The sequence below is a fragment of the Rhipicephalus microplus genome, chromosome 3 (assembly GCF_043290135.1).
Source record: "Rhipicephalus microplus isolate Deutch F79 chromosome 3, USDA_Rmic, whole genome shotgun sequence".
NCBI lineage: Eukaryota > Metazoa > Arthropoda > Arachnida > Ixodida > Ixodidae > Rhipicephalus > Rhipicephalus microplus.
Genome location: NC_134702.1, coordinates 16,294,958 through 16,319,829, shown reverse-complemented (window position 1 = coordinate 16,319,829; position 24,872 = coordinate 16,294,958). Strand labels below are relative to the sequence as shown.

General features: G+C 47.2%; 1 protein-coding gene and 1 pseudogene across 1 annotated transcript in view; one reads left to right on the top strand and one right to left on the bottom strand.

Annotated features, from left to right (window-relative positions):
• LOC119181479 (Na(+)/citrate cotransporter) overlaps positions 1–24,872 on the top strand; it is a 42,078-nt gene extending 17,206 nt beyond the window's left edge. Inside the window, exons 5-13 of the mRNA XM_037432736.2 lie at positions 5,753–5,822; positions 8,226–8,414; positions 8,609–8,731; positions 10,018–10,095; positions 10,865–10,969; positions 11,813–11,993; positions 16,848–17,009; positions 23,900–24,037; positions 24,690–24,872. Coding sequence (XP_037288633.2) covers positions 5,753–5,822; positions 8,226–8,414; positions 8,609–8,731; positions 10,018–10,095; positions 10,865–10,969; positions 11,813–11,993; positions 16,848–17,009; positions 23,900–24,037; positions 24,690–24,854 — 1,211 coding nt within the window. The 3' untranslated portion in view covers positions 24,855–24,872. The remainder of the gene's footprint in view (positions 1–5,752; positions 5,823–8,225; positions 8,415–8,608; positions 8,732–10,017; positions 10,096–10,864; positions 10,970–11,812; positions 11,994–16,847; positions 17,010–23,899; positions 24,038–24,689) is intronic.
• Positions 19,097–19,945, bottom strand: LOC142803607 (uncharacterized; annotated as a pseudogene).

Below are 24,872 nucleotides of genomic sequence, written 5' to 3'. Positions count from 1 at the left end.
AAAGTGCTCACAAATGGATTACGCAAGTGGAGAGAATCGCAGCGCTCGCCCACTGGACGCCATCGCTGACGTTGGTGACAGCAGCAAGCCGCTTGACGGGATCTGCCAAGGATTGGCACAGCGCCTACGGCTCACAGTATGACACCTGGGAGCAATGGAAAGAAGCGCTCCTTCTCCGATTCAAACGAAAGCTGACAATGCAGGAGTTCCTCGAACTGCAGACGAAGCGACGCCTTCAGAGCCACGAGACCATTGTCGAGTACATGTACTCGAAGAACGCTATTCTGAACAAGGCGCCGTACCGTTTAGCAGAGGAAGAACGAATTTCCCTCATTCTCAGCGGCATCGAGGACGACACATGGGCCAACCCACTCGCAGCGCAGCTGTGTGGCACAGTAACCGAACTGATTGACAGAGCGGCTTTTCTCGACGCGAGGCGTCGCACGACCGTGTGTGCCGAGAACGACAAGAAACCGCTATCGTCTACAGCGAGCCGTGGTCAGGGTTCAAGCCAGCGGGTGCCAGCCAGCAGCTCTGCCAACTTGCCGAAGGCCAACCCGCGCAGCGATTTCTCGGGAGCTCCACACCCGCGGCCCATCTCTGCTCGTTCGTGCTTCAACTGCGGCGACATCGGTCACCTGTCCCGTGATTGTAGAAAGCCGAAAACGCCAGCAACGATCAGAGCGGACGAGAAACGAGCGAAGAGGGACAATAGCAGCCACGAAACAGAGACTACGTCACCTAGGTAAGCGAACTGTTTTTTGCATTCGACGGGCGGCACATTACCAATAGTGTCCGGTACTGCTAACAACCGACCCGTCCGCGTGTGCATTGACAGTGGCGCCAACTTATCCATCATGAGTGCCAATGCCTTGACGGACGACATTCCCACGCACGCATGGGTATCGCGCGAGAACATTGAAGTTCTCAACCGCAGCATATGCCTAACTCTCGCTGCAACGCTTGATGTGACACTGGGCACCACGAATGTGCGACTCGAAGACGTCGTGATAACGGAACTGCGCAGTGGCATCGACCTGATTCTGTGATCAGACTGGCGACGAGTCGCGAACGTCGACGTAACGTTTCACACGTCAAACGATGTGACTATCGTTCCAGTCGAGCCCTCCGGAAAATTTTCATCGTCCGAAGTGCCACCCCCGAAACAAGGCACACCACACCGCACCGGGGAAACGCTTATTGCGACGTTCTCCTGGCAATCGGACGAGAGTGTTTCCAAAGACGAAGGGTACGTGCGTCTCAGCACGAAATGTCGCGCACCCGACGAAGATTTCACGAGTCTAGTCGAAGACGCCACACGGAAGATAACGAAGGATGCCACCGAGGCAGAGAGGGAACAACTTCACGCAATTCTGTTAAGGCATCACCAAGCGTTCACTTCTAAAGGCGTTACTTTGGGCGTGTGTCCTCACACCGAACACAGCATCGAACTCGGAGACAATATACCAGTGTCATCGAGGCCGTACAGGTGCTCACCGGCTGATCGCAAGTTCATCCGAGAACAGGTGAATGACTACCCCTCCAAGGGCATCATAAGGCCGAGCGAAAGCGAGCACGGTGCCCCAACGATAGTCGTCGACCAACCGCACCACCGGACGACTCCACGAAGAATAGTACACGACTATCGCAAGCTCAACGAGAAAACCATCAACCCTTCTTATCCAATGCCCGTCATGGAAGACGTTATTGACGATGTCATGCGCGACGGATCGGCTTACTTCACTGTGTTGGACGTGAAGACGGCATTTCTGACTATACGAATGAAGCCGGACGACGTACACAAGACCGCATTCGTCACTCCAGACGGAAAGTACGAATACCTTCGAATGGCCTTTGGGTTTTGCAAGGCCCCTCAGACCATGCAAAGAGTCATGCGTCGCACGTTCGATGGCTTACCTAGGACAGCTACGTACATGGACGATGTCGGCCAGGGAGCCACAACAGTGAGGGAGGCTTTGGATTTGCTGAACGAAGCACTCAGGAGAGTCGTGATCAATGGCTTGAAGATGGATCTCCGGAAATGCCAGTTGATTCAAGACAAAGTATCTTTCCTGGGTTACGTGATCTTCGCCGAAGGACGAACACTGGACGAATCCAGAGTTGCCGCTGTCGAGAAGTTCTAGCCGCATCGCAACGCAAAGAAGCTGTACTCCTTCCTGCAGTTCGCTAACCTATACCGAAAGTTCATACCGGAGTTTGCAAAGGTCACGCACAAGCTACGGCACCTTCTGGCGAAGGACGTTCCTTTCGTATGGACTGACGCTCATGAAGCAACTGTCAACGCCATAAAACACGCCTTGAAGAACCCGCCGATTTTGGCGAGCTTCCGCCCAGACTGCCCGACTAACGTTGACGTCGACGCTTCGCAAACCGGGCTGGGTGCGGTGCTTTCTCAAACTCAAGACGGAAAGGAGCGAATCATAGAGTACGCAAGCAGATCACTAAACGAGCACGATCGTGGTCTACACTCTAATATGCTCGAGTGCATGGCGCTCCACTGGGCGATCACTGAGAAGTTTTCGGTCTACCTGAGAGGAGGTCCTCGTTTTACAGTGTTTACGGACAACTTCAGCTTGTCATACCTCGTCCAGAAGGGAGCCAGCAACCGCAGATTTGCGAGGTGGACGCTCGACTTAGCAGAGTACACCTTCGACGTCAAGCACAAGCCAGGACGCCAGAACTCCGCTGCTGACGCACTCTCGAGGCAGTCGGAATCTGCAGAGGCTTTCGACCAGGGCGTTTCGACCCGAGACCTCCACTGCTACGCAGTAGTGGTCGGCAAACAGAGTCGCCTACGCGAGTTTCAGGAGAGGGATACTGAATGCAAAAGATTTCGGGAGGAGGCCAAGCACAAATCTTCAGACTACGAGATCGAAAACGACATACTGGTGAAGAAATCTCTCGAGGGAGGGCGGGTTCGTCGGAGGGTGATCATTCCCGCTGCCCTCCGAAGCAGTGTGATGATCGTTTTCCACGACAACAACGGCCACCTAGGCGTCGAGAAGACAAGAGACCTGATCCAGCGAAAGTACTGGTGGCCATCGATGAGAAAGGACATACGCGAGTATGTTGACTCCTGCCACACGTGCCAGACTATCAACGCCCGCACGACACGGAATGAAGGTTGCCTCATCCCACGCGATATTCCTACTGAGCCAAACGCGGTGATATCGCTGGATCACATGGGTCAGCTAAACGAGAAGGGAGACCACATCCTCGTGTGTATCGACCATGCCACGAGATACATGGACGCCGTGACCGTACCGAGCACTTCGTCGACGCACTACCTTGACTTCATGACATACCGGTGGATTCCGCGATTTGGAGTTCCCAGCGTCATTATTACGGACCAAGCCAAGGGATTCGTGAACAAGAAAACCAACCAATTCCATCACAGACCAGGAATTGCTCATCAGAACTCCCCACCGTACTGGCCACAATCAAACGGACTGATTGAGCGAATGGTAGGAACATTGAAACAGGTGCTACGCAAAATGCTAAACAACAAGGACAAATGGCAGAAGGAACTACCCCGAGCAACGCTAGCAATCAACGCCACGAAGCACCGTCACAGTGGCCACAGCCCATTTCGACTCATGCACGGCTACGACCCAAAACTGCCAGGAGAGCTCAACCTCGCCTCCATCGAGGGAGACATCGACGAGTCTCATAGACCACACGACTTGGCAAGGGGACGTGCGGAGACAAGAGAGAGGCTACTGCAGAGTCAGCGCAAAACAACGGTCCGATACGACAAGAAGCGGCGGACTCCGAGGTTCATAGCGGGGGACCTCGTCCTGCTTGAGTTGAGCGCTCGAGGCACGTTAGACCCTCGCTATGAAGGTCCGTTCGAGATAACGGCCCTCGTCGGAGGAAACAGGGCCGAGATCCAAAGAGTACCCCACACACCGGGCATGATCAACCAAAAAATCGTCAACGTGGAGCAGCTTCGTAGATATAAGGAGCCGCTCCTAGAAGTTACGGATTCATCGCCATCTAACGACACGCACGCCTGAGGACAGGCACAATTTTCGGGAGGGCCGTGTCAGCGGCACTCGAGTTCGCACAGCTGAATTCTCCGGCAGCGTCTCATTCTCCGGCAGCGCCTCCATCTCCGGCAGCGTCTCTGTGCTTGCTCTGGAAACGCTGCACTGCGTTAACGTGGACTCCGAGCCCTGAGCGCGTCCACTCGACGCGGTTGCCCATTAGTTCAACGAACATCCAAAAAACAAAAGTGAGCCTTCGAGCCGGGACCGCATAGCAACGCATCACCAGAGAGAGGAGAACGAGCCGAGACCGCAGAGCAACGCATCGCAGAGTGAGCCGAGACGCGAGTGGCGTCGGACGTAGCCGATCGAGCTCCTGCACCGAGTCCAGTTTCCTTATACATGTAACCACTGCCGATTCACCTGTAACTTAGCACAATACAGTTTTTCTTAAAATTTGAACCTTGCCTTGACTACATTCATTCGGACATCGCTGACAATATAGATAGATAGATAGATAGATAGATAGATAGATAGATAGATAGATAGATAGATAGATAGATAGATAGATAGATAGATAGACAGACAGCACGGGTGCTAGAAAGAGGAAGGGGGTAGAACAAGAGAGCAAGACAGATATCATTTGCGACTGCAGACTCTTCGGTGCCCCATAATGACATACATAGCTGTGCATACTGAAGTGCTGGGCTCAATATCACAGCGAAAGCTCTTATGAGATCCAAACTCGGGTCACGAGCGGTGCCGTAGTTGTACGCCACCGCCGCCGCCACCGCCAGTGTCCGTAACCACTATTGCGAGATAAGAAAAAAAATCTCGCACCAAAAACACAGTGGGGCTAGAACCAGGGTCCGTTGCGTGCCAGCGCAGTATTCTACCACGGAACAACGCCTGTGCTTGGAACTTGTTCGCTAACTTGTCTTAGGCAGGCTTGATGTCGGGAAATGAATAGCGTTATTATGAGTAATAAAGCGTTTTATAACAGCACAACAACAACGAGGCGTCGCACAATTCGAATAGCGTAACGAGTTTGTTGTTTAATGCTCCAACCCATTACATAGGCTTGCTTTTGATCACCTATTAACTGTGACTCATATCCACTCCAGACACAATTTCCTCATCGTCGTCAGCCACTGCATGAACAATTGGCACAAACTTCCTTGAAAGTGTTAAGCGAGCACAATGCTTCTCAGAAGAATGACAGAAAATAGTATAGTGAATGCTGGTCTACTACCCCGAAATTATTATTATTATTAATTCCGTAGTGGGGACACAGCAAGTGTGCTTGCTGCAGTTACCCAATGAGTGTTTAGAAAAGGCTCTGATAGGCCACTCTTCTAGCTTTCGCTGTGACTGTGCGGCGCCTTCGGCGCAGGCCTGGCGTTTTTAATGGGAACATAGAATTCTTCGGTTGTGTTGTAATATTATTCTGTAATAAAATTATTACTGCTTTATTATAATAATATTCTTCCTTTTTTATCGTATTGTAATACTGTAATATTAGTTCTAAGTATTGCGTCTTACAAAGAAAATGAGCCCCTAAATTTCTACATTTTTCCCTTCATACTGAAAAATTTAAATTAATGCGATAATAGTATTGTAGAAGTTTTATTCGAGTGTTTCACACATGAATTTAGTTGAGTATAGACGTTTATTTCCACCGCTTCTACCACGTGCCCTCACTTTCCCTGGGTCACTGACATCTACTTTCTGTCTTTTGTTTGCAGCACTCAGGGAGCGTGCCGAGAAAGCTGCTGCCGCCAATGGAAACATCAAACTGGTACCACGTGATCACGTGTACGCTTCACTGTAGTCTCGCGAATTTAATTTCATTTACAAACTTTTTATCGTGGATATTCTTGGTAGCAAGTTGTGGTGTACACGTATCCCGAAGGAGTACGGCCACCAGCGTGGGTCCGGTCTTAGCGAGCCGCAGGGCACGCGTTAACCGTCGCCGTGGCGAGAACACCATACTGATCAAAGTCGCAACACTTTATTGTGGCAACACCAAACGCAGTACAGCCCGTTGCAAAGGCGTGGCGGGAAAGCAAATAGGCTTATCCACGCCACGGGCATAAAAGTACTACACAGGGTGCCACGAGCACGTCTCCGCGGTAAAGGTGATCCACGGAGACACCGGGACCAAGGCCCGGTTGCTCTAGCGAGGGCAAAGGCGCTCGCGTTGGCTTCGGAGGGAGACGGGTCGGCGTAGCTAGGCCACGCACTAGGACACCGTACCACTCTTCGGCCTAGCGTTCGGAAGGGGGGGGCGACACAAGGTAAGCGTTCGCCGTGGGCGCAAGGCGCTGTTGGCGAAGTCCGAACGAGCCCCGCAGGGGGCTGATGGACAGAAAAGAAAAGCGTGCTTACCCCAATGTCGTCCCCGCAGAGGTCTCTCTCGCTTCCGACACAGCGCGCGAAAACCTCTCGGGAGACTCCGCGCGCGGCGCCATAGTCAACATCCGCTACCGGGTGAGGGGGTTAAACGTCACTCCGCTCCCCCAGCGCGGCAGACAGCGGAGGAGGGGAGACATGTCCGGACATGAGAACGGAGAAAGAGGCGGCAAAGCCCGCGCAAAGGCAGCGGGCTAGCCTCAATTCCCACAAAGTTTATTGATAGTTACGGTCTGTCGTCGACCAATGAGGTAGGCATATTTTGGTGGCAGACAAAAAAGAAATATCACAAAATCATGCATGCTGTTATTTACGTACCACATAAGCCGGTGAAAAGGTAAGACTCTTCAAACAAAACATTTACTTTCACGTTGGAAACATGTTTAGTAAATTGAAGAAGAAACAAACAATGCAATTCCTTTTAGCGTTTAACACGACAGTGTGAAAAAGTTTGTTTTGAAACTCATCCAGGTTTCTAGTAATAGGTTCGTGACAGACTTAGGGTGAGGTTCCGCCGATTTAATAGCGGCATGCGGCAGACTCGCAGACTACCAATTTACGCTTCGACCGGCGACGCCTGAAAGGACTCCAAGTGGCACATTTCTTATTTATTTGCGAGCCAGTCTACCCGTGCGGCGTTGCACGTGTCGTGATTTTTGGGTATGACTAACGCACTCATGGAGCAGACACGGACATTTCATTAGACACAGACAAGCATTTAATTGAATTTAGGGCAAGGGAAGGGCTTACAAAAATTAAGAGGACAAACACAAATAAGCGCGATGAAAAGAATAGCTTCAAAAGCCATCCATGCTCTAAGAAAACAGTACAACAGGTACAATCAAACACAACGCGGAATGTTAATAAAATAACGACGTGATGAAAATCAAAAATAGACAAGAAAATAAATTACAAAAAAGTTGTGCTCACGCTTCTGAGTTCGTACGTGCGACGCAGCGCTAATAACTCAATCATCTAATTGCTGGGGATAATAAAATAGCAGTTGAAAAAATAACAAGAAGTTCCATGTGAACCGGTCCAGCTCTTGGCACACGTAGGGGAGTTGACGGGGTTCTACTGAAAGTCTCGCCAGCTTACTAGGAGGCGACGAGGGTGCCCGGAGTTGCAGCCGTCTCAATACGTTGCGCGGGACACTCCGTGCTCGCCGCCTACGTGAGACGCGCGCGACACCGACGACCGCGCTTCTCGATGGTTGAACGTCAACTGCCGAGGCAGTCAAATTCTCTCCGGGCCGTGCGCTTCCCCCTCGAGGTCATTTTACCCGAACACATCCGTGCTTCCTTCGCTGCAGGTGTAGGAAAGACGTGACGGCGCCGTTTGCCGGGTGGTTAGTTGCAGGTAGTCTTTTCCCAACACAAAGGCGAACGGTTGCGCGGACGAGAATGCTAGGCGTTTGTGATAACTTAAGGTTGCACTCACTTAGCCAGACGATTCTGTGCTAACCTGAGCACTGGGGGGTCAGGACCTCTGAAGAGGTTCCTACAGCTTTTACAAGTCCTTCTCATAACGTTGCTGTTTTGCAGTTACAATGCAATTACAATTTCAATTACGATTCAATTTCAACACAGAAAGCAACGCGCTGCTTGCGGAGCATGAGCGTCACGACGACATTCAGGGCTTCAAATTGAGCTGCCTGAATTATGCCCGTCCGAGGGGAATATGAAAGGCGGGTATACACGTTGTATAGACGGTGTATAGTGTTTGTGCTGAACGAATAATTTAACGAACAAATGGGCGAATCTTCTCGACGAAATGAATTGAAACGCATCTTTTGTATGTGTGCAGTGATGAAGAAGAGCCCAACGTGGTTATTCCGATAAAGTCGAAGAAGGAGTATTCGCAGATCGACAGGGCAACCGAACATCGAGTTCGCGTGCTTCTGTACCTGAGCGTTCTGTACGGTGCCAACATTGGGACCATCACGACCATCACCAGTGGAGCTTCCAACGTGGTCTTCAAGTTCGTCATTGAAGAGTAGGTTAACACAACATATCTATGGCATCTTTGTTCAAAGAGCTCATAGACAATGCAAATTTGTTGAATAGACAAGTAAAAAAGCTATCCAACACAGTAGCCCACTGCAGGTCGAATTTCTTTGGAGCATCGGTTGTAGGCAATGGTATGCGTATGGAGTTGTGGTAAGATTAGATATTCGTCTGCTGTTGCAGCCTATACAAGGAACGAGCACCCGTTGACTATGCACTGTGGATGTTCTTTGCCCTGCCAATCGCCCTGATTGGAACTGTCCTAGTATTTATAATCGTGGTGCCGTTATTCTTCGCTTGCAAGAGGTAAGTACATCGGAATTTCATAAAAATGCCCATTGAAAGTTAACATTTTTGCAAAAAAAAAAAGAAAAAGAATGGTATACAACTCGTATCATTTCGGTCACTTGCATCTGATGTACAAGGCGCTTCAAGAAATGTGTACAATATTATTTAAAAATTACAGAAATAGGGCAGCTGTACGCCACCTGCGGCGTTCCCTTTATCTTAGCAGAAGCCATCTTCAGATGAGTACGAACGTTAATTGCGGTAGTAATTAGAGAAATTGAGGCTATTAACATTTAACCAGTGGAAATCGCCCATAAGGTCCATTGGGCAAATCAAAGTCCTTCCTACAAGTAATCAATAGCCACTTTGGAAATCTGGAAAGGTGGCCACAGGTAATTACAGCGGAGCGATGAAGTCCGCCTAATTTAGCTGTCGAAACCAAAACCAACGCACCAAACATCGCATCTACCACTACCTTCGACAGCGCCCTCAAAGACGACCTTGATCGCTCGCGTTGGGAGAGCCGAATAAACGAGCGTCGATAAGTGGCCACGAAGCGAAGTACTTCGATTGACGGTTTGTAAAGTGAAGGGAAACAGTGCCGTCATTGAGGGCGTTGTCGAAGTGAATGTTCGTTGCGCTGTTTGGTGCGTCTGTCTCGGTTTCGCAAGCTCAATTTGCTAGATTTCATCTCTCCGCGGTAACTACCAGTAGCCACCTTTCCAAAATTCCAAAGCAGCTATGGAATACTTGTAGGAAGGACTTTGATTCATCCTTTGGACTCTATGGACTATTTATACTGGGTAACAAGTTAATTGCTTAAATTTCTGTAATTCGTACCACAATTAACGTTTGTACACATGGGAAGATGCACTCTGGCAAAGTAAAGGGAACGCCACAGGTAGCACGCAGCTGCCTTCTTCCTGTAATTGAAATTATATATATATATATATATATATATATATATATATATATATATATATATATATATATATATATAGAAGAATAACTTCGGTTGCCGCAAGGTTATAAATATGAAAGTAGATGCGCTTTCACATAACAACTGTTTATTGTGCCGACGTTTCGACGGGAACCCTGTCTTTTTCAAGGCATTATGCCTTGAAAAAGACAGGGTTCCTGTCGAAACGTCGGCACAATAAACAGTTGTTATGTGAAAGCGCATCTACTTTCATATATATATATATATATATATATATATATATATATATATATATTGTGACGCGCTGTATGTGGAGCGTGTTATCTCATGCGAAGCTGCATTCACGCAACTTGACTAATTTCAGCCCAAACCTCGGGAAAGATAGCAGTAACTACGCAATGGCAGCAATTCGTCGCAACTACATGGCACTCGGACCAATCAGGTAAGCTGTAGAACTGTTCCAAGTGTTCAAAGAGATATATCAGAGCTAAGTGACTTCTACATTAAAAGAGTGCTTTTCTCTAATTGATAAGATCAATAAAGTGACTTTCATAGAGTGAAAATCGCAATCGTAAGGCTTTAATTTATTTAGCTGTGTACAAACTGAATCGTAACATATATATATATATATATATATATATATATATATATATATATATATATATATATATATATATATATATATATATATATATAGGTATGGGATATGGCACAACGGGAGCGTTGTCAACAAGGATAAATATATTTATTTCCCAACAGTTTCGGGAGGGGTCCTCTCTTCATCAGGGGATGAGTTATACTGACATGAACCTCGAAACTTCGTTGCTGCCGCGTCCCTCTCGCCTTGAAATATATATATATATATATATATATATATATATATATATATATTCTGTGTACTAGTGAACTAACGACATATCGTAGTTTATTTTTCTCATGTATGGAAATTAATAAGTCTTCCTTGAAAAGAAAAAAATACCTCTTACCATGTTTTTTTGGAGTACTGAATAGTAGTATGGTAGGTTATAGAAACGTATCCCTTAAAAGTAAAGCGTATTTCTCAAACGATAGTACAGAAGTAAGTTTGTTGAATATGCCAGAACAGATCAAGGTCACCTATTTTCCTTTGTTTTTCACTAAGTCCTCACAGCATGTTTGAGCAGTTCACAGTAGCGTTCTCACTCTTAGGTGTTTTCTAATGAATACCACAGATTCCACGAAGTGGCAGTTCTGCTACTTTTCATATTGCTGGTCTTTCTCTGGCTCTTCCGCGACCCTATGTTTGCCAGGGGATGGGCGACGTACTTCGGAGTCATGTGAGTACGCCGGTAAATTACGCACTCATTCAATATCTTAGCTTACGATCCGATGAATGGGCAGTGATTATTTAGTTCATGCACAGATCACACGTAATATTCTAGTGATAACCCCGTTTCTCATACGCACTTCTCATGTTACATTGCACCAAGTTTGAATGTAATACAAAAGAGAGCAGATGAGGTTGCCGTGCAAGTATTCCGAATTTTATGTACGTGCTGCATGAAATTATGCGTCATTCTATAACAAAGTAAACACGACAGGTACGATGAAAAATATTTTGTTATATGCAGACTCGTTGTGTTATGGGGCATCGTGCCACGCACAGGCTACATACTCACACGTTTCCGTCAGTTTTGTATCAGATTAAATATGAAAACCAGGATCTTTGCCAGAAATATCTTTCAGGCTGGGAAGGAAGGGGGTTCAGTCGTACTCTAGGTATGTTTGTACGTGTGTTTGTATGTGAGCATGGATATAAACGCAAGCAAAACTGAAAATTTTCGGAATGGGAGAGTTAAACTCCCCCACCAACCCTTTGGCTACGCCCACGATGGAAACCAATACATATACGACTTATTCACACACCTTTGGTGATAACGTATATTTTCCTTACTCGATGGCTCAGTATTCTCTTCTTTGAGTATAAAAATGTTTTCTTGCCACTATACAACGTGCTCATCAAAACGTCAATCTTACGATGGCACGATGAAGTTAAACTGATTCGAAAAAAAAAAAACAGCCCAGTGAACGAAAGCAGTGGTCATTAAAAAAAAACATAACTCAATATCATTCTTCAATGCAAGCGTCTATGCAGAATCGGTCCCCTTTTCCCACCGCAGAAAGCCAAAGGACGCCACCGCAGTGATGATACCGGTTATTCTGCTGTTTATGATTCCTTCGAGGCCTCGGGAGGGCTTGAGAGGCCCAGTCCTGTTGACATGGAAAATGGTTCAGGCCAAGCTGCAGTGGAGCGTCATTCTTCTCATAGGAAGCGGCTTCGCCATTGCTGAAGCCATGCGCGTAAGCAAGAAGTATTGGGTGTTAGCACATACGAACCTAACTTCAAGACAGAGCGCCATAGTGTATACGTTGTGCAAAAACGACTGATCTTTCCTCGTCTCACGCTTAAAGGGACCCTAACCCCCCCCCTCCCCCCCGAGCTCAAGAACGAAAGAGGTTTCCTTCTCACCTGCACTGATCTTCCTCCAAATGCAATGTCAACCTCACCGCTCATTTCTTAGTAAAATACAATGACAATGTCAGCACTAAGCGTTCAAGATGTCATGACTTCGTGCTTTTCGGATACACAGCTATCTCCATTTGCACAGTTGAAAACGCATGAAACGAAGTGAAGTCAGTTTATCATGTACTACAGGGATGCGAGACAAGGCAGAATGGACGTGTAAGTGCATGCCGCAACAGCGTATTGAAAACCGATACCTCGTATATGAATCAATAGAGAACGCACTTGCTAATAACGTCATGTGAACAATGCCTACATCACGATTTGCATCGAAAAGACGGGAAGCACCAGGAGAGAAGGAATCGTTCGTTTTCTGTATTTTCCGAGGTTCTTTAGGGGCCCTTTGGGTTTATTTTGTTGTGGCGAAATGGGCACTTACGCTACCGATACATGGATTAGGGAACGCAAGCGATTTGTCCCCATTTATTTAAACTTCTCTCTATACACTCTTGATCCCATCAAAGTGAACTCACTTTGGCAGTGAACTCAAAGGCCGACGAATGAGAGGAGGGGAACGAAACTATACAGGTGGCGTTAGCTTTGCAGACCAGGACTGCGGTCTCTGCTTGAGTGAATCATCCGCCTAAGCGTATCTTTCTGAGGCGTTTCATTAACCTGGATAAAATTCGGGACCTCGCGCAGAAGGATTTCAGTAACAGTCAGCGGCTTCCACCACACTTATTTACCCGAAAATCAAGCTAGTTTTACTGTTATGATACAACGTAAAGTGAAATTTTGTGAGGGTAACGGTTGCGTAAAGGCCACTCACACTTTTACTACGAAAATAGCTCAATCGGTAGGTTATAAAAAACAACAGTGAAGAACTTAAAAGAATGTTAATTTCTTTCTTTGAAATAAGGTTCTCAACTTCATTGCGACTTCTCTACTGCAGTCGATATAAGTACAATAAATGTCAAAGTTAAACTAAGGCAGTGATGATATTTTTCTACGGGCTAACATGCATTTTGTAATCTGGGTATTATCCACTGTATACTGCGTTCAGCGGCTTAAGTGCGAATGCAATCGCCATCCTGAGTTCTCTCAATTGTTTTTACATTTGTATAAGTTGTGCAATGATTCACAGCGACATCCCAGGTGCTATTAGTAATGAAAATTTTATGGATCCCAAAAAATGTCCTGAAAAAAAGGCTCAGTAAGTTTCTGGATCGAGAAGGCCATGTGAAAGATTATTATCTCCAGTTGATTCCTTAGAAGCAACCGGAAATATTAGGCGGGCGGATAAGCAGCGGACCAAGAATTTTGTCCTGATCCTTGAATATAATCCGTCCTATTTTTTATTTCCTTCGTCCCTTCCCTCCATACCCGTCTTTCTTTCTTTCTTTCTTTCTTTCTTTCTTTCTTTCTTTCTTTCTTTCTTTCTTTCTTTCTTTCTTTCTTTCTTTCTTTCTTTCTTTCTTTCTTTCTTTCCTTCTTTCTTTCTTTCCGTCCACCTTTCCTTATTTCCGTCGTCCTTTCCTTTTTTTCCGTCAGTCCTTTCCTTTTTTTCCGTCAGTCCTTTCCTTCTAGCCGTCTGCCTTTCCTTTTTTCCGTCCGTCCTTTCCTTTTTTCCGTCCGTCCTTTCCTTCGTTCCGTCCGTCTTTTCCTTCTTTCCGTTCATCCGTCCATCCGTTCCTTCCTTCCCTTTCTTCCATTTCCTCCCTTTCTTCCATTTTTCGTACTTTCTTTCTTTCTTTCTTTCTTCCTTTCTTCTTTCTTTCCTTTCTTCCTTCCTTTCTTCCTTTCTACACCAAGTATACACAACAGCAGACTTCGTAAATTTCCAGGTTCGTCTCGCGAACCCTTGCAAGTACAAGGACTTGCGTTTTCCCACGCATCAAATAATAATAAAAAAAAACCCGGCAGATCCCACTTACCTTCAAAATCGATGTTATGCGAAGCATGCGGGTAGATGGTAATTGAGTTGTATTTTAAATGCGAAGCATTTCTTGGCGAACTTCGGCGGCTTTGAGCGTATCTGTCTAGCCGCTTACGTTTGGATGTTCTCGTGGTCACCCCCTTAACTTGGCGTGAACAAAAATTAGCATGGGAGGGTAAGATGGTTCTACGAATATTAAGCGCTGGTCAAGACATGAGTAATATCACAATCCCGTCGCGTACGTCGTCAAACACTTCCTGCCAGACAGTGGCACATACTTACCGGCAAGTATGTGCCGCTTGTATGTATGTGCCACAGGTGATAGACACTTAGCATCCACCCAGGAACGACGAGAACACACATCGGCAATTTTAAAGCGCGAGCGTTAAGAAATACCTGATATCGGTTGCGTATAGACCCGACGAATGCAAAGAATAAATGCCAGGGTCCCAGCTGGAATCTAACCCAAGCATTCTGCGTGGCAATGAAGCATTCTACCACAGAGCTACTCCAGGTCTCGGAACTAATTTTCAAATAGACGCTAATCTTCGTGAAACATCAATAGTGGTTGCAGTGCTGCCTACCCAATTTTATAAACATTACATACTGTTGTGATCCACCTCCCTGGCATGGCGCCGCTTAGACGTGAGACGGTTGCTGGACAGCGCTCTCAGAGGTGAACCAAAAGCGACAACGGCACGCTAACCGTACTTGGATTTTTGCGGCGGTGACGTCTCCCCTCGTAGAACCCTCTGAACTTACCCGCCCGACTGACAGCCTATGAAGGGCTGTTTACAATCGAAGCGGCTTAAAAAGGGTGGTTATCTTTGTACGTCTTTGCTCGTCGGAGTGCCGCGGACAATGGGCCAAGCGACTGAGGTCCATGTTCGAGTGCGTTCTCACGTTCTCTGTGGTGCCGCCATGTCAACGTTTCTACAAACCGCGGATTGCGTCGCGCCATTGACTCCTCACTGCAACGGATTACGGACTCGATTTCTACGTAGAACCCAACATCTTCGTGCTGTGCTGTGTCGTGCGCTTGGTGCAGTGTTTGTGCAGTATTTTCTCCCTCACCATAGTACGAACTGGGCGTGCCTCTCCCCTCTTTCCCTGGGTTGGGAAGGAGGCGTTGTTTCACCCTCCCCTTTCGAGGGCGGAGGTGAAGAGGCCAATTCGATTGCACCATCTTGGGTTTCAATGTTTCCCTTGCAAGGGATCCTGGGAAGACATGGACTTTAAAAACACGAGCGCCGAGATGCTCGAGGCATGCTACCAAAACATCGTAGTATCACGCTACCTGCATATAATGTAAATAAATGTTCCTGTCAACCACACCGGCTCCTCTCCTCGACATCTCCCCGGGACATTGACTGGCTCAGGTCTTGTGGGCGGACCCCCGACTACATCAATATGTACTCCTTTGATAAAGCCGTCACGTCAGGTTAACGTCAATTGTAGTTAGTTGCCTCGCGCTAAAGTTGATTTATGTAGCAGTGTCCAGGACCAGCATCCTTGCGAGCATCAGCACTTCATATCAGCTTCTGGCATTGCTAATACACATGTTCCAGCTGGCATCGTTGCGCAAGTGCAAACAGCTGGTTATATAAACATCTGCAACTCTTCAACTTATGTCTGTGCGTGCAACATTTGTATATACATTTAGCGTCATATCATGACGTGTCGCTCTATAAAAACATTGCAACACGATCACCTCCGTACTCTTCGCATAACGACGATTCCCAGGTACGTGGGATCTGTCGAATTTTTTTTTATTGGGTGAAATGTTACACAGTGACGCTAAATATGTGTACAAATACATGCACAGACACACGTGAAACAGCCGTGTATGATTTATACAACGAGTTAACAGTTGCGTAGCGATGTCGACAGCAACATGAATATTAGCAACACCAGAAGCGGTAAGCTGATATGAAGCGCCGGTGCTTGCGAGGATGGTAGCCTGGACACTGCTACAAAAATTAACTTAAGCAGATGATCCTTAACTATTTTGACGTTAACCAGAAGCGACGGCTGTATCACAGGAGTACATACTAAATGTTTATAAGATTGGATAGCCGGTACTGCAAGTATACAATTGACGTTTCACGAACATTTGGGTCTCAGTTGAAAAGTAGTTTTGAGACCTGGTGTTTCTTTGTAGTAGAATACCTGATTGTCACTAATAAAGCTTGGGTTTCACTTCTTCCGGGACCTTTACATTTATTCTTCGAGTTTGTCGAGCAAGCGCTGCCGGTGCAAGCTTTTTCTTAACGCTCTCGCGTTAAAATTACGCCAGTCTATTCTAGCCGTTCCGGAGTAGTTATAAACTGTCAATCACCTGTGGTGCGTAGCCACCCGCTCGTATGTGGCCCACGTCTGTGCGATACGGTTTGACGAAGTACGCAACGGGATTGTCACATCTGCCTTGGCCAGCGCGTCGTATTCGTGAAACCATTTTACCCTAGCATATTATTTTGGTTTGCCCTAACTTAAGATCACGAGAGCACCCAGTCGGGGACGGACGGACGGACAGACAGACAGACAGACAGACAGACAGACAGACAGACAGACAGACAGACAGACAGACAGACAGACAGACAGACAGACAGACAGACAGACAGACAGACAGACAGACAGACAGACAGACATACAGACAGACAGACAGAGACTGGAAGTTCCTGCAGTGTGCAAAGAAATTATTCGCATTTAATTAACAAACAACTAAGACGCTTTGTCCTTCGCTTTGGACACGCAGGTGTCGGGCCTGTCAGAGCAGCTGGGACTGAAACTCGCGGAACTGGGCCACTTGTCTCCCGGACCACTCATGATTTGCCTCAGCATCATCTGCTCCTTCATGTCCGAACTCATCAGCAACTGCGGAACGTGCACCGTCCTTTTGCCCGTCTTCGCTGTTCTGGTGAGTGAACTGGAGTGTCATGTGTTCGCCGATTATCTTATTGGCCTTGAGGGCATGCCGTGGCGCCACCTACGCGACGACGTCACTCATAGGATGCCGGGTTGTGTTGTCTGCTAGAACACCGCCATTTTCTGCACTTTTGCTGTGGACACCGTGCGTGTTTCCCCTGGTTTTGTGGCTCACTGCTTAAAGACGCGGTAATACCTGATAATACGGGCAAGCAAACTATGAATCGGTGCCCCCGGTGGCACTCTCGTGTCTAATTTGCATCATAAAATGGCGACTAAGAACCGGTGCAGCCATGGGGGACGATGTAAGTGGTGTCGAGAATGCAAAGTTGTCGTATTCCACAACTGCTATCCTATCTGTGACCTCAAAACGATCGGCCTCTGTAGTGGAGGCCCTCGCAGGCAATAATGCGGCATCAGTTGCTAACCTACTTTTTTTTTAAATAGACAATGTGATGATGAATACTTTTTCCGTGTTCGACTAAAATTCATGGTAATATAGTAGAAAAGCTATGGGGACAACGCACTGTCACTTCTGGTTTCTCTTACCTTTGTTTTCTAATGTAAAGGAATAAACGAGACAGAGACCTTGCTGCGGGCCGGCTTTTATATTCTGAGCCTCTTCTTCTTTCTTGTTAGCCTAGCTATCCGTCCGCCTGAGTCCCAGTGTCTTAATTGGTCATGACACTAATTATAAAAATAATAAAAATTAATCAGTCATCAATAATTTTTTTATGTAATATGACCACGAACATCCATAAGGTAGGTGCACGCAAAAATAAAACGATATAAGTAAACAATGCAACACACTCTAGAGGAAAAAAATTCAGATAAAAACAGCGAGAACGTACAGAAGAAATCAGCGCAAAATGGGAAGAATAAAAGTCCCGACGAGAATCATGGAATGTCTATGAAAAATAAAGGAGAATATACACAACTATATGAAAGGCTTCTTGAAAAACGGCAAAGAGAAGAATCGGTCGTTGTGAAAAATTATGTTAAGACCATTCAGAGCTGGAATAAAAACAATGAAAGTGGACTGTGGAAAACATCAAGATCATGGAAGTTAACATTATATTGACTGTATTCTTTGATTACTAAAGTGTTGAAAAATTTTGACAGGTACATGAAATGGTCCATTCTCTCTAATTATCTTACGCGAAATATGAAGATTCACACAGTTGAGAAGCAAAGCGCAGAATATCTAACCGTGAACTGTTTGTGAAAAAAAAGAGGTCAGTGCGATTTCATCAGCAGTGAAGCGATGACAATGATAATTATCTGGCAGTGTTAGAACGACACTCAGGGTCGTTTCTATTAAAGCGATGGTGTTAAATGCTTATGCTTTTTTTCTAGACTCGCTCAATGGTGTCACTGCCAGACTTAGGGATGCCATTTCTGATCACAGAAGCGTTTTCAAGTTGAGGAAGACATATTGTGGTGCACAATTTCTGGGAGGCTTTAGGAGAACTGGACTTTCGAGAGATTCTGCAAACACAGCCGAGAGACTGAAGGCCTCGCGCGGCAGTGCGTTTAGTATCAGAAGAAAAATTGAGCATTCTATCAGAAAGAACGCCAAGATCACTGAACTCATAAACCTTACATGACACGTTATTGATGGAATATAGAAAAGGCTCGATGATTACTTTGCGAGATATACTCATGAATTTAGTCTTTGAGGTATTTAGAGAAAGGTTATTGTTGTCACACCGTTCAGAGAAAGAACACATATCTTACTACAGCAAGTGACAGTGGTTAACTGAATGAATTTCCTTTATTATCCTGACGTCATTGGCATACAAGAGAAAAGAATAATGAATTGCAAAAGAAACTTTGTTAAGGTACAATGAAAATAAGAGTGGGCCTAATACCGATCCTTGAGAGACTCCATTAGTCACTTTGCAAAAGGAAGGCGTTTGGTCATTTGCTGCAACATAACACAATCAATTAGGCACATAGCTATGCAAGAGACTCAAAACAGACGAAAGAGAAAAACTTTATTATTTATATGTATACAGGGAGTAGGAGGGAGATGGCCTGGAGTGGGCCATCCCTCACACACACTAGGTAAGCTCCTCGTTACAGGAGTCCATTGGCAGACAACGCGACTCGAGTTCAGTTGATTAGGCCCTTCTGGCTCGCAAGATCGGAACAGCTGAGCAGGGCTGCCTCACAGCTCTGTTTGGTGGTGTTAGGTTTTGGTGTGAGGTGTGGAGTTTACTGGCATGCCCACACCATGTGGAAGATGTCAGAGGACTTCTCCGCACAGTGCGGGCATTTTCCTGTACACGCAAGACCAAGATATTTGAAAACTGCTAGGCACAGCAGTGTTTTGGTGTAAAGATGTAGGAGTAAGCGTTCCTCTGCCTTTGTAAGGCCCTTACAGGGTTTATGATAAATCGCGTGGCCGAATCGATGGAATTCAGTGATTTCTCGAAATGTTAAGGCTGGTTTAGGTTCGGGATTCAATCCGGAAAGGTTTGAAGGCGTTACCCGGCAAGTTAGCGCACGGGCAGCGGCCTCTGCCGTTTTATTGCCTTCGAGGTCCGTGTGAGCTGGAGCCCATATGACGCTACGGGACGCGGGGTCCCCGACCCAATTACTCTTTTGTAAGATGCGGTACGCTAGGTATGGGACGTACCTGCGTTTAATATTTCTGCAGGCCCCTCTCGAGTCCGTAATGATGACGCGCGAGACCTGGTCTGCGGCAGCTAGCGTGATGGCGACTTCCTCCGCACGTGTTAAGTCCTGTGCTCTGAATGTGAGACCATACACCGCGATGTTTTGGTGGACGAGTGCAGCCGTTTACCACCCCCCATGGTGAGAGCCGGAGGCGTCCACGTAAAATATGCCGTGTTTGTTCCCATAGTGGCGGGCTATTGCCTCCACCCGCGCAAGGTGCCTGCCATTGTGGTCGTCACGTGTCATGTTGACCCGAAGAGGGCGCACGTGCAGGGCGTATCTCCAGACTTCTGGGATGCGTACGCACTCTGCCGTATCTGTTGTGTGGTGGATGTGTAGTCGGGCTAATAGGCGGCGACCAGACGGAGTATTCGAAAGTCTCGTGTATTGGTTAATAAAATGTGCCTTCCAGAGCTCTTCGAAAGTGTTTACCATCCCCAGGCCCATAAGACGCTGATTGGACGCGGTTATTGGAAGATCGAGGGCACGCTTGTACATCTTCCTGAGAATCACCTCAGGGGAGTTCTCGTCAAACCTGCGCAGGTGGAGGTAAGGAGCCTAGTAGAGGACTCGACTGGTTACAAATGCATGCGCAGCCGCAAGGCATCTTTGCAACGTAACCCCCCGCGCTTGTTGGAAACCCGGTGGACCATACGGCCCACCTGGTCCCCCACCTTACGCAGTTTTGTCAATGTTGTATTGACTCAGCGATGTTTATGAATAAATAGACTCTGATCTCATCGTGTTCTGGGATGCGTCCGCTTCGTCCGCTCTTTGCCGAGGGGAGTGCACAAATTCCGATTTGGTCGGAGAGAACTTGAGGCCGCGGCGGTGGGCGTAGGCGTCCAAGATCTCCACCGCTTGCTGCAGGTTGACTTCTATGTCTCCTACCGAGCCGTGTTTAGCCCATATGGTAATATCGTCAGCATACAGCGCGTGCTGTATGCCTTCAAAATTTGAGGCCGCAGCGGCGGGCGTAGGCGTCCAAGATCTCCACCGCTTGCTGCAGGTTGACTTCTATGTCTCCTACCGAGCCGTGTTTAGCCCATATGGTAATATCGTCAGCATACAGCGCGTGCTGTATGCCTTCAAAATTTGAGGCCGCAGCGGCGGGCGTAGGCGTCCAATATCTCCACCGCTTGCTGCAGGTTGACTTCTATGTCTCCTACCGAGCCGTGTTTAGCCCATATGGTAATATCGTCAGCATACAGCGCGTGCTGTATGCCTTCAAAATTTGAGGCCGCGGCGGTGGGCGTAGGCGTCCAAGATCTCCACCGCTTGCTGCAGGTTGACTTTTATGTCTCCTACCGAGCCGTGTTTAGCCCATATGGTAATATCGTCAGCATACAGCGCGTGCTGTATGCCTTCAAAATTTGAGGCCGCGGCGGCGGGCGTAGGCGTCCAAGATCTCCACCGCTTGCTGCAGGTTGACTTCTATGTCTCCTACCGAGCCGTGTTTAGCCCATATGGTAATATCGTCAGCATACAGCGCGTGCTGTATGCCTTCAAAATTTGAGGCCGCGGTGGCGGGCGTAGGCGTCCAAGATCTCCACCGCTTGCTGCAGGTTGACTTCTATGTCTCCTACCGAGCCGTGTTTAGCCCATATGGTAATATCGTCAGCATACAGCGCGTGCTGTATGCCTTCAAAATTTGAGGCCGCGGCGGTGGGCGTAGGCGTCCAAGATCTCCACCGCTTGCTGCAGGTTGACTTCTATGTCTCCTATCGAGCCGTATTTAGCCCATATGGTAATATCGTCAGCATACAGCGCGTACTGTATGCCTTCAAAATTTGAGGCCGCAGCGGCGGGCGTAGGCGTCCAAGATCTCCACCGCTTGCTGCAGGTTGACTTCTATGTCTCCTACCGAGCCGTGTTTAGCCCATATGGTAATATCGTCAGCATACAGCGCGTGCTGTATGCCTTCAACATTATCCAGCTGAGCCGGGAATTCATCATAGCCAGATTAAACAATAGGGCTGAGAGGACCACACCCTGTGGGATGCCTCTCGTACCTATTTGGTAGGGGCCGTGTTCTTCATCTTGTATTCGGATGTATGACTGTAGGTCAGGGAGAAATTGTCGAATGTATTGAAACATGTTAGGTTTGCAGTTGGTTTGGGAAGGTGCTTCAGTATTATGCCATGTGTGACGTTGTCAAAAGCCCCCTTCAAGTCAAGGGCGAGTACTGCCTTGTCATTAAAAGGGTATTCGACAGGATTTAAAATTTCGCGGTCTAATTGAAGCAGGACATCCTGTGCGGACAGGTGTGGGCGGAACCCGAACATTTTGTCTGCAAATATGTGTTGGTTTTCCAAAAACTCGAACAAGCGATCTCGCACCATAGTCTTCATCAGCTTTCCCGCACAAGACGTGAGAGAGATGGGGCGAAGGTTGTCAGTGTTGATGGTTTTGCCGGTTTTTTGGAATTAAAGTGACCAGGGCAGTCTTCCATTTGATTGGAAGGGGTGCCCCCCCAAGCCATATTGAGTTTTATGTACCCGAGGAGTGCGTCGTAGGCCGGGTTGGGAAGGTTGGCTAGTAATTTCACTGTTACTTTGTGTCTCCCCGGCGCCGTTCCTCGCTTCATTTTAGTCAGGGGCGCCTTCAGGTCATGGAGGTGGAACGGTTGATCCAGCTGCGCGTTCTCGGAACCTGCATACGAGTACGCTGGCCCTTGGGTGTCATGTAGGACACATAGGTATTGATCGCGTAGTTTGCATGCTGATTTTGAGGTGTCTCCGTCAAAGGCATGGATTGCCCGTTGGGGATGTTTTTGTGTCTCGGCTCTGGTTTGGGCCGGATTAATCAAGGCGCGAAAGAGACGCCAAGTGTTCCGGCTGGACATTTGTCTACCAGCTGTGTTGCATCGGTCTACCCAATTCGAGTCGGCTAGCTGGGCCGCGTACTCTGCCGCTCGTTGGGCGAGCTCAGCAATGCAAATTTTGAGTTCCCGATTGTGTTTTTGGCGGCGCCATCTGCGGAGGAGGCTGTGCCGCGCCTCCCAGGGGTGAAGGAGGCGATACTCCACCCCCGGCGTAGCCACCGGTAGTTGAACTTGAGTTTCCGTCAAACGAAGGTGTGTGGCCAATTCTTGTGACCATGCGGGGTTACCTGTTTGGACAATAGGTGCCAGATTAGTGTAGGTTTTTCGAAACTTTGTCCAGTCGGGTATGCGGGCTTCGGCGTAGGATCTTGCCATTGGTTTGGTTGTGACGGTGGTATTGAGTCTGCAGTGGTCACTGCCGAGGGTTTCCTCTGTGTTGGCCCAGTCTGCATGTCTAATGTCTTTAGTGAAAGTAAGGTCCGGACAGGTGTCCCGAGTCACGGAGTTACCTACCCGCGCTATATGTGCAGGGTCAGCGTGAAAAGTGAGGCCCAGCGTAGACACAAGCTCCGATAGCAAGCGCCAACGCTTCTCATCCCGCACATATCCCCATAGTGTGCTGTGAGCGTTGAAATCACCCACGATCACCAGGGTATCTCTGCCGGCAGCCTTCAAGGCGCGACTGAAGAGTGCTGCGAATGTTACATCCCTAAGTCTGGGGGAACAATATATGTTAAGTACGTGGAGTGGCACACGTTGTTTCTTGAGCGGAAGAAGTTTCAACATCCCGTAGGAATACACAGTTTGAAGTTCCATGACGACAAGGTTAGATGTATAATTTTTATGCACACAGACGCAGGAAGAAGGGTCCTGCTGGAAAGTGATACAATTTGTAAGGGTGGCGCCACTCCCTGGCTCCTGGAGGGCAACCACCACCGGAAGTTAGTCAAGAGTTGATAGGAAAAGTCGAAGATGTGCCCGCTTCGTGCGAGACCAAAAGCCTCGACAATTTCACTGAACAATCCTAATGGGGACGGCCGAACTGATTTTCGGGAAGCGCCTGAGCTTAAAGCTGCTCACCATGGTTAGTTAGACTGAGGTGAGACTGTTGTGGCGCTGCTCCGGGGCCAGCAATAAAATTCGTAGTTTTTAATGCAATACAGTAAATTTAGGTTGAATTGACAAGCGAGGCACCACACTTGGCCTTTACTCTAATGCAGTGAGCGCAAGCGATAACAAAACGATGTCACTGCTTTCAGAGAATTCCTGCAACCACAAAAATTTTGCCAATGTAGGTTCTCAAGACACGTCAAGACTACTAATGCAAAGAAAAACCTTGATGAGTTCAATGTTTTTTTTTTTTTTGCTTTTTCAAGGCAGAGGACTTGAACCTGAACCCCTTGCTGTTCATGATTCCGACGACGATTGCAAGCAACTACGCCTTCATGCTGCCAGTGGGGACGCCGGCGAACGCTATGGTTTACGAACACGGTCGGCTCACAATAATGGAGATGGTATGACCTCAGGTTACTGAATGAACAGAAAATGTTTAGTGCTCCGTGTTGCTGTTGAAGTTGACGACTATCGCCACTAACCAGACCTCTACGTAAGGGGTTACAGGCAATGAATTGCTTGTAATCGATTGCGTTTTACTGAGATTTTGTAAAGCTTCAATTAGTTTAAAAAGTACTGATCACATTATTATGTATTAACGTTTTTCCTGTAATTAATCACGAGGTAACAAAATATGACCAATTCTGTAAAAATTGGCACCTCCTCGTGCATACCTCGAATTTTCGTGTAAACTTTCAAGGTGCGCTTTCAAATTGAATCCGGTAGCGTGCACTACTATAGAAAATTTTCACTAAAATTTAAATTTATCATTTTCCGAGTCCGAGATGTGTATATTTTTCAAGATGTGTATATTTGCTGCTCTAATGAAACAGAGATATGAAAAGTAACGTTACAAGTAATTGACTAGAATATAGTAATTTTGAATTACTTTTTCGAAGTTGTAATAATAGTTAGTTGTTTTTTGTAGTGAAGTAATTATAGTTAGTTACATTTTTATCTGTAGCGTGTACAAGACTGGTAGAAGCACGAAAAGGCCGGAATACGTTTCGTCATATCGCCACTGATACGCGATTCACGTCTCCAAACTCGCAGGTTGTTCCTGGACTTTTGGCAAAGGTCATCACCATGGCTGTGACGGTGGTGGTCACGTACGTACTGGGAGACCCGATCTTCGGCATGTTTCAAGAAGCCGACTGGTTATCCGCTATAACCACCACAGGAGACGCCAACGCTACCCTCGTTCCTCTGCAACCCTAGTTTTTTTTTTTTTTTTTA